The sequence below is a fragment of the Berghia stephanieae genome, chromosome 9 (genome assembly GCF_034508935.2).
Source record: "Berghia stephanieae isolate SIO BIC M18660-M18661 chromosome 9, UCSD_Bste_1.3, whole genome shotgun sequence".
Classification (NCBI taxonomy): Eukaryota; Metazoa; Mollusca; class Gastropoda; order Nudibranchia; family Aeolidiidae; genus Berghia; species Berghia stephanieae.
The window spans coordinates 37,422,873-37,432,704 of NC_088368.1; the positions used below are offsets into that span (position 1 = coordinate 37,422,873).

At 39.1% G+C, this 9,832-nt stretch overlaps 1 protein-coding gene across 2 annotated transcripts in view; it reads right to left on the minus strand.

Moving 5' to 3' along the window:
• The window catches only part of LOC144980173 (DBH-like monooxygenase protein 1), a 78,324-nt gene that overhangs the window by 14,077 nt on the left and 54,415 nt on the right, over positions 1–9,832 (minus strand). For both annotated transcript variants that reach the window (XM_078927746.1, XM_078927747.1), the window contains 2 exons: positions 2,640–2,771; positions 1,013–1,198 (listed from right to left, as the gene is read on the minus strand). In XM_078927746.1, coding sequence (XP_078783872.1) covers positions 1,013–1,198; positions 2,640–2,745 — 292 coding nt within the window. In that variant the 5' untranslated portion in view covers positions 2,746–2,771. The remainder of the gene's footprint in view (positions 1–1,012; positions 1,199–2,639; positions 2,772–9,832) is intronic.

The following is a 9,832-nucleotide window of genomic DNA, read 5'->3' on the forward strand; positions in this document are numbered from 1 at the left end:
ATACATGATCTTCCTCTCCGAGAGTAGGCTACTTATCAACGAGTTCCCTCTGTCAATCCTTCCTAGTCTTTTCATATGTTGACGTTCCGCGCTATCTGTCTCTACCGACTCTCTCTCTCCGAAAGCGGCCCAAATCGTCACACCTCTCTCATTTTCTCTCTCTCTCTCTCTCTCTCTCTCTCTCTCCCTCTCTCCCTTTCTCCCCCCTCTCTCCCTTCCTTTCTCCCCCTCTCTCCCTTCCTTTCTCCCCCCTCTCTCCCTTCCTCTCTCTCTCTCTCTCTCCCTTCCTTTCTCTCTCTCTCTCTCTCTCTCTCTCTCTCTCTCTCTCTCTCCCTTCCTTCCTCTCTCTCTCTCTCTCTCTCTCTCTCTCTGTGTGTGTGAGAGTGTTGTGTCGTCTATAGGGAAACCAGTCTACTTTCTGATTTTAAAATTAGCCATGTTAAAACATTTACTATCCGTCTGATGCAAGACGTCCAGTCCTTGCAATCTAGATCGACTTTATAATGGCCATATTCAGTTTTTAATCACTTGTCTACGATCACAAAGATTTAGTATGACGATCATTTACTTCTAGGGTCACATCCATTAGTATGACGATCACTTACTTCTAGGGTCACATCCACTAGTATGACGATCACTTACTTCTAGGGTCACATCCATTAGTATGACGATCACGTACGTCTAGGGTCACAGCCATTAATATTACGATCACTTACTTCTAGGGTCACAGCCATTAATATTACGATCACTTACTTCTAGGGTCACAGCCATTAATATTACGATCATTTACTTCTAGGGTCACAGCCATTAATATTACGATCACTTACTTCTAGGGTCACAGCCATTAATATTACGATCACTTACTTCTAGGGTCACAGCCATTAATATTACGATCACTTACTTCTAGGGTCACAGCCATTCATATTACGATCACTTACTTCTAGGGTCACAGCCATGAATATTACGATCACTTACTTCTAGGGTGACAGCCATTAATGTTACGATCACTTACTTCTAGGGTCACAGCCAAACAGCAAGATATGATGAACCACCTGGGCTGCATCTATTCGGGGAAAGTACGCGACCATATGGACGTCATTGGTCTGAGTGAGAACCACATCGAATGCCTGGCACATGTAGGTCGTGTCCTTGACAGGGACCTTGACCTTGTTCATTGTGACCTCATAAGATATCGCATCTGAAAACAAAAGAATGAAGCAACCCAATTTCAGTACCTAGTTTTAAAGATCCATCAGAATGTGTAGCCTTCGTAAACGAATAGCCTGAGACTGACCAAAGATTTAGGTCAAAAGGCATGACGACAACCACAAATGAATTCATATTGTGGATTGCATTCAGCAATTCAACCAATCGGATGATTTGTTTTCCGATAGCTCAGTTGGTAGAGCAATCGCTTCACATGCAAAAAAGGGCCGAGATCGATCCCGGGTGCAGTCGAGATTGACCCCCCCCCTGTCCACCCAGCAGTAAATGGGTAGCCGGGTCTGATAGATCTGGCGGAATGTACATTGCGATAGACTAGCGTCTTATACAAAGGGTAGCAAGGAATCGCTATTGTCCGTTTCACGCTATAGAAACAAAGATAAACTCCGGCTCCATGGGCCGAATGGCTCTGAATGACCATATATTTTTATCTGTATGATCAGACCAGGAAAACCTTGTGTCCATCCCAAATTGTTAAATGGTAACACAACACAGCATGAGTTAATGGATCAACACATGGGTCTAATTTAGATCTAGTTGAAACAACGTTTAATTTACCAACGTCCTATCTTATGGGTTGAATACAGTATTTAGTTTCTGTGTTATGTTTCTGTAAGAAGAAGAAGAAGAAGATGAAGATGAAGAAGAAGAAGAAGAAGAAGGAGATAATGATGATGATGATGATGATGATTTTGATGATGATGATGATGATGATGATGATGATGATGATGATGATGATGATGATGATGATAATGATGATGGTGATAACGATGGTGATGATAATGATTAAAAAGTTTGGTAATAGTAGTAATAGTAGTAGTAGTAGAAGTAGTAGTAGTAGCAGTAGTTGTAGTGGTAGTAGTAGTTGTAGTAGTAGTAGTAGTAGTAGTAGTAGTAGTAGTAGTAGTAGTCGTAGTAGTAGTAGTAGTAGTAGTAGTAGTAGTAGTAGTAGTAGTATAATAATAATAATAATAATAATAATAATAGTATAGTAGTAGTAGTAGTAGTAGTAGTAGTAGTAGTAGTAGTAGTAGTAGTAGTAGTAGTAGTAGTTGTTGTTGTAGCAGTAGTAGTTGTAGTAGTAGTAGTAGTAGTAGTCGTAGTAGTAGTCGTAGTAGTAGTAGTAATAATAATAATAATAATAATAATAGTAGTAGTAGTAGTTGTAGTAGTAGTAGTAGTAGTAGTAGTAGTAGTAGTAGTAGTAGTAGTAGTAGTAGTTGTAGCAGTAGTAGTAGTAGTAAGAGGAGGAGGAGGAAGAGGAGGAAGAAGAAGAGGAAGAAGAAGAAGAAGAAGAAGAAGAAGAAGAAGAAGAAGAAGAAGAAGAAGAAGAAGAAGAAGAAGAAGAAGAAGAAGAAGAAGAAGAAGAAGAAGAATAGGGGGGAGAAATAAGGGAAAAGAAGGTGAATTCTTACTATCGAGTTGATAATCTGAACAATCCGTCAAGCAGTGGCAAATGGGTAGCAAGACAACAAGCATTCGCTGGAAAATGGTTGCCAGGCTTGGTCTATTAGGTAGCATTATGGAGGACAATAATTTGGTTGAACCTGAACATGGAAATGAACAAAAAATGTGGACTAAATTATTGAGGCCAGGCCCGTAACAGAGATATTAACAGAGCACTTGAACGTTGAGCCGTATATATATATATATATATATATATATATATATTATATATATATATATATATATATATATATATATAATATATATATAATATATATATTATGTTGAATCGTGTTGGATACAAATATGGTACGAATAGGGCTCGACATGTAACAATGGAGCTTATTATTATTGTAATATTTACCACGATGTCTACATCGATATTTCAGGCCTTACGGCCATCGTCAGGATTGTGTGGGTTTGGTTTATTGTGTGTTGTTGTTGATGCTTGTTGAAGTGGTTCCGTAGGTTTGTAGTTGATTAGTAGATGTTTTCGTCTATATGGGCAGCTGTTGTACATCTCATTTTTTGTGTTGAGTGGGGATTCATGAGGGTGTCTGATTATAGTATACTTTTCTTCCAGGCATAAGCTACATTGTTTTGATGATGGTGTATATCCTGGTGCTTTAGATAGAATTGTCCATGAAATGCTGTGGTCTAGCGTGTTGTCTTTTAATTTCCAAATATGTTTGCTGATTTTTGTAGATATTTTTTTGTTGGTGTTTCTTAATGTTGAGGTATGAGATACACATTTGCGACTTCGTTCAAAACTTTCTTAAAGTCCTAGTTTGAGAGTTTTTGAGAGGATAAAGATCATCTTAGTCGATCGATATTTTTTAAGGATGAGTTTTCTGACCAAAATTTATAAAAAAATTTTTCTTTAAATCTCCGATTCCGGCAATATAGATAATGAATACATAAAACAAGATAAAACATTTTTCATATGAAACCCCTGATTCTCCGTTCAAAGTATCCTTTAGTTCCCTTTTCAAAATAATAATAAAGATCCTCGGGAATTAAAAATATTTTGGTAACAAAGAATTGCATTAAACTGACGCCCTCGTTATGAGATGCCATCGCCTTAGAGGAATATGAATAACCCATCAAGTCAACACCTGATATCAACAGGAATCACCCTTGTAGTCCAAAGTGAACAAATCGGGGGTTAATAATCTTGCCCAAGATCAACTAAAACGAACATGCCAGAAGCCCAGCACGAGCACGGGACGTTCCGGGTCACAGTGCAATGCTTTAACCACTCATTCAAAAATGACTTGGCCTTATATAACATCCTATTTGTTTTAACTGTTAAAACTTAGATTTCTTTTATCCACCTATAAGCGTTGCGCAGTGCGAGTTCTATAACCATTTAACTAGTGCCGCGCTGAGGACCGGTCCCATGGTTCCTTAGCTGGGACCGGAGGACCAGTCCCAAGGTGAAGAACCGTTGGCGGTCCTCACTTCTCATCTTTCTATTTGAACGGTCCCAGCGATTCTAGTTTCTTTACTGCCTTTTCTCGGTTCTTTTGCATAGGTTGTTCGCCTCTCTTCCACCAATCACCACCCATCCCACTTAATTAATCGCACCAACCCCCTCTTGCACATACTCTTGTGGGGTAAGAGGGGCCGCGAGACGCCTTGGACGATTCCATTACTCGGGGTAAATTTCCTAAATTACTACACACTAATGATCGCAATGACAATGATCTATTTTGACGACATCACCCCTCTTCTCTAATGAGTTATTCTTTGAAATGAATGTGACTATTATAAGATGTGTGTTTGTGTGTATGTGTGTGTGTTCGTGGATGTGTGTTTCGAACCTAGCTGGTCCGATTTTTTTCTTTTGGCTATCTGTTGTCACCACTCCTTTCTATCGCATTGTTGTCATTTGATGATACAATAATATTTTTAGTTCGTTTGGTGTTTTAACTAATCAAATGATACACGTTTCACATAGTATAGCTTTCTTCAAAAATAACGATTATAACGTCTGTATTTTTAAAAACCACCATTAGATTATTTGGGGGGGGGGGGGGGCAATACCTCAGTTGATAGAGCACTCTCTTTACACGCAAGGGGCCAGAGATTGATCCCGGGTGCAGTCGAGCTTTTTTCTCTTCTGATCTCCTTGTCTATTCAGTAGTGCGGAGCGGTCCCAAGCATGTTTAGGACCGCCGGTTCTACGGTCCCTGGGAAATGAGAACCGCAAGGACCGGTTCCAAGAACGGTTCTTTTTCGACATTGGCCATTCACAAGGCATCGTGGGACAATCAAAGAACCGGTTCTTTTTCGACATTGGCCAATCATAAGGCGTCATTGGGACCGTCAAACGATGGGGCCGTGCCTGCAGTAGATGGATGTAGAGCCGCTAAGTGTAAGTGAGAGCAGAGAAGGCTTGTTGCCTCAATACAGGAAAATAGTGCTATAACACTATCCAATAAGCATGTGTTTGTGTGTGTGTGTGTGAGAGAGAGAGAGAGAGAGGGAGAGAGAGAGAGAGAGAGAGAGAGAGAGAGAGAGAGAGAGAGAGAGCGAAGATTGATGGAGCTGGTCGGGTCAATGTTAGGGAGTGAAAGGAAAAGGGATGTTAATATTTGTGTCTGTGACATGCTGGACCAAAAGTATGGGAAGTGGGAAGAGTTTGTTTTGAATTTTTTTTTTTTTTTGGGGGGGGGGGTTGTTGTTGTCTCCATTCCTTTTTTCTCTTTTCGTGCGGCTATGTGGTCTTGTTGTATGACACTCGCTTTCGGATGGGAAGGTCCTGGGTTCGAGCCTCGCTCGGCGCCTAGTTTAGTCCTTGAAAAACTCTTTACTCACATCCTATCACCGTACTCAGGTGTAAAATGAGTACCTGGTCATCAACAGTGTTGTCTCTGTCGGATAAAATTGTAACATCGCCTAACAGGCGTCATGTCTCATTCTACATGTTACGTGTTGCTATTAGTCAGGGACCCGTTGTAAAGCGCTTTGAGCACATTTAGTGGATATTGCTCACGTTTTTTTGGGTTTTTTTTAATTAAAAAAAATATTTCTACCTTTGGATAGGACGCTGTCTATCCCAAATTACTTTTCGCCAGATCTAACAAACCCAGCTACCCATTCACTGCACTATTTTCCTGTTTTGAGGCGACACGCCTTCTCCGCTCTCACGTACACTTAGCGGTTCTACATCCATCTACTGCAGGCACGGCCCCATCGTTTGACGGTCCCAATGACGCCTTATGATTGGCCAATGTCGAAAAAGAACCGGTTCTTGGAACCGGTCCTTGCGGTTCTCATTTCCCAGGGGGGACCGCTCCGCACTACATTTAACTATCGTATTCTGGAAAAACACGTATTTAAAAATTTGGCCAGAAAACTAGTCCTTCAAATATTGATGGATTTAAATGACCCTCATCTTGGCAAGTTTCTAGCAAAAAGAGGGTTATTTAAATCCATCAATATTTGAGGGACGAATTTCTGGCCAAATGTTTAAATACGTGTTTTTTCCAGAATACGGTAGTTGACTGGTTTATCCGATCCAATCCGATTGAAATACAATGGAGGGCGTTTGTTCTTTACAAAGCACCACGACCTGTCAGGCTTATCTCACCCTTTATCCAGATTGTTGGGGGGGGGGGGGGGAAGTCTGCCTGTTTATCCTGCCTACCTGACACGTTTTCTACCCCGTCACGGAGATAACCGGCATGGCATTCGATTAGATGTAAGAGTGCGTTTGTCTGTATCCTCATTTTTATTTCATTCTTTTCTGCAATGATATACTACACATTAATTTAATCATGACCTTTTATATAACGGAATGTCCACTAAATGCCTCAAAGAACTTCAAAGTAGATTCCTAACCATAAAGTCACCCTGGACGTGTAAAACGATATTATAATTTATTTTCGACAGAAGCAACACTGTTACCGGCTTTTTCCCTATTCCACTATTGGGTGTTGTGACTTAATGGGGATTTCCCGAGGACTCAATATTGGGTCGCACACAGTGGATAAAAGTATTCCGCATTACTCTAGAAAAAAAAACACATTAAAATGTTGGTCCGAAACATCATACTTCAAATATCGATTGATTCCTTGGCTTGAAGTCCCATGTTTGAGAGCTTTAGACAAGGTGAAGGCCGATATAATCAATCGATTTTTGAAGAACGAGTTTTCTGACTAAATTATTAAAGATGTGTTGGAATTTCTTTCAAGTACGACATTACAAATTTCGATCATATTATACTTTTGAAAACGCATTTTGCATGGATATTTCTCTCACTTCCCAACGGTGATTGGGGAGCTCGGCAAATGAGATCTGACGTCGAATTACAGCAAGCAACTGTTACTGTTAGTATCGGTTTTGATAGTACAGAAACCGTGATCAACCACCGTTCAATAAGCTTCTTCTTCTTCTTCTTCTTCTTCTTCTTCTTCTTCTTCTTCTTCTTCTTCTTCTTCTTCTTCTTCTTCTTCTTCTTCTTCTTCTTCTTCCTCCTCCTCCCCCTCCTCTTTTTCTTCCTCTTCCTCTTCCTTCTCCTCTCCCTCCTCCTCCCCATCCTCCTCCTCCGTCTCCTCATCCTCCTCCTTCTTCTTCTTCTTCTTTTTTTTTTTTTTTTTCATGCTAAGCAAATGTCTCGGCGAGACCGAGAATTTACTGTCGATGTTGCATATCAAAAGAAAAGAAGGGAAAGTTAAGAAAATAAAAATGATGGCAACGACCTATTGGTTGCTTTCATAGGATTCAACAGTCTTGACATCACTTCCCTCGTAATGACGCATAAAATAACTCAGCAACTGGTTCTAAACTATCGGAACAATGGCGCTGCCCTTATGAAATACATACTTCTCCGACGAGCATAAAAGCGTATCAAGAGAAGAAAAGCATTATAAATCTGATCCTATTTTTACTTTCATACATTCTGATCACATGTCATGAAAAAGTTCTAGCTAGCATCAAGAATAAAAGTACCGATTTTCTTTGTTTAGAACCATGCTGCTTGTTGCTGGGCGGACGTGACGTCAGACTATTGAACCCAATACAGACTTTGGCTCCAGACTCCAGTGTGATTCATTTCAGAAATCGTTGATATGATAATAGGGTCTATATACGTAATCCTTTGTTATAGCTGTGTTTCTAAAACAAGTTTCCATGGCATTTGGATAATTGATAAATAAGACATCTATTTTACCCCAGAAATTCAAGCAATCTTTTCTGTGCCTTAGCTACCTTTTGTGTAGCATAAAGCTTTATGGTCTTGTGTGATGCTGCCCGTCTTGTGACTTTGGTTTGTACCAAGTGAGCTTTTCTGACACCTATAATATGATAGATTTAGAAATGTTGATTAAAGAAGTTAAGGAGCAGGCACCATTATAGATAGAACGAAGAGGACGTCACTCTGGTCTTTGTTATTGTTTTTTTGCCATTCGCGTTGAGTACTTCTCACAAAACTGTATTAACCAGACTATAAACGTTCAAGAATACAAGTTTTTGTGTGTTGGTCCGTTATATTTCCGGATGGCAATGTTGTGAGCTTCTTAGCCAAGTGCATACTATCTATTAGATAAACATATGAACAAGTGCGTAAGAAAGGTGCCAGACAAAGCTAGAAAGAAAAATAGAAGAAAAAAACATCCCAAAAAATCAGTCGACCGGTAATCAGAAGGTCTGAGGTTCGATCCCCAGTCGAAGTCGACTGATTTTTTGGGATGGTTTTATTCTTCTATTTTTCTTTCTTGCTTTGTCTGGCACATACACATTTGTTCAGATCGAAATTTGAAATAAACTTTTTCGGCTACAATTGAATGAAAACCGTTCTCATGTCTATGAGAATATTTCCCATAATTTGGCGACACCCAAATAGGTAAATAAACATTGCTGGAATACCATGGTACTCTGAAAAAAATACATTTTAACATATTGTCCATAAAAGTCTCAGAGATGAGATTTCTTGCCAAGGTATGGGTCGATCGATATTTGAAGCTCGGTCCCAAGTTGGAGATTTTTTTCCCAAGATGGGGGTCATTCAAATCGATCGACATTTGAAGGACGAATTTTTGGGCCAAATTCTTAAATACGAGTTTATCCAGATTACGGCAGTGGACTGGTCAAAGGTCAAAATAAGCAGAATCAAGAACGTAATATGATTCAAAGTTTAAATTCAAAACTGATGATAATAATGATGATAATGATGATTTTGATGGCTCTCTTTACTCACACTTTCACCGTACTCATGTGTAAAATGGGTACATGGACGGACCTTAACAGCGTTGTCTCTGTCGGAAAATAATGTAATAATGTAAATCGCTTATTAGGCAAAATGTCTCGTCTTACATGTCAAGTGTTGCTGTTAGCTTGGAACCCTTTATAACGTGATTTGGGCATGTTTAGTGAGTATTGCTCGATATAAATGCGATGTGAATTATATTTGACAAGACGAAGAAAAACGAGTCAAAACAAAAATAGTTTTGTCAACAGCAAAAAGCGTTGCCGTTTTATCATTCATTTTGTCGTTCCTAAATTCTTACTTCCGACATCAAAGATCCTTTTGTTATTTTATAAATAAGTATTATAACGTTACATACACATCAAAGTCTGTCTGAAAGATGAATTACCTACTATGTTATTCGTCTGTTTTCCTTGAGACTTTGATGTAATACACACACACACACATATACTCACACACACATACAGCCAAATGGACTTTTTTCTGCTAGTGTTTGTTTTTGTTTAGTTGTTTTGTTTTTTTTTTTTTTTTTTTTTTTTGGGGGGGGGGGGGGTTGTTTGTTTTTGTTTGTTTTTGTTGTTGTAGCTTTAGCTGCTGTTGTTGTTTGTTTGTTGTTGTCTCTTGTTGTTTGTTGTTGTCTCTTGTTTTTTGTTGTTGTTTCTGTTGTTGTCGTTCTTTTTGATCTGTTTTTATAAAATGATAAGTGGCATGATTTCTAACACACACTAATTGATGATTCATGAAAAAAAACAGCCGAACGAACCTCTTTTCTAACAGTCAACGAAAACTATGTTGTGTTTTAGGGTTGTTTTTTTTTTTAATTTCGTGGGGGAAAGGGGGGGAGGTGTTGTCTTTTTTTTTTTTGGGGGGGGGGGGGGGGGGTTGTTGTTTTTTTTTGTTTGTTTGTTTGTTAGCTTTTTTTTTTTTGTATTTTGTCCTTTGTTTTTTTTT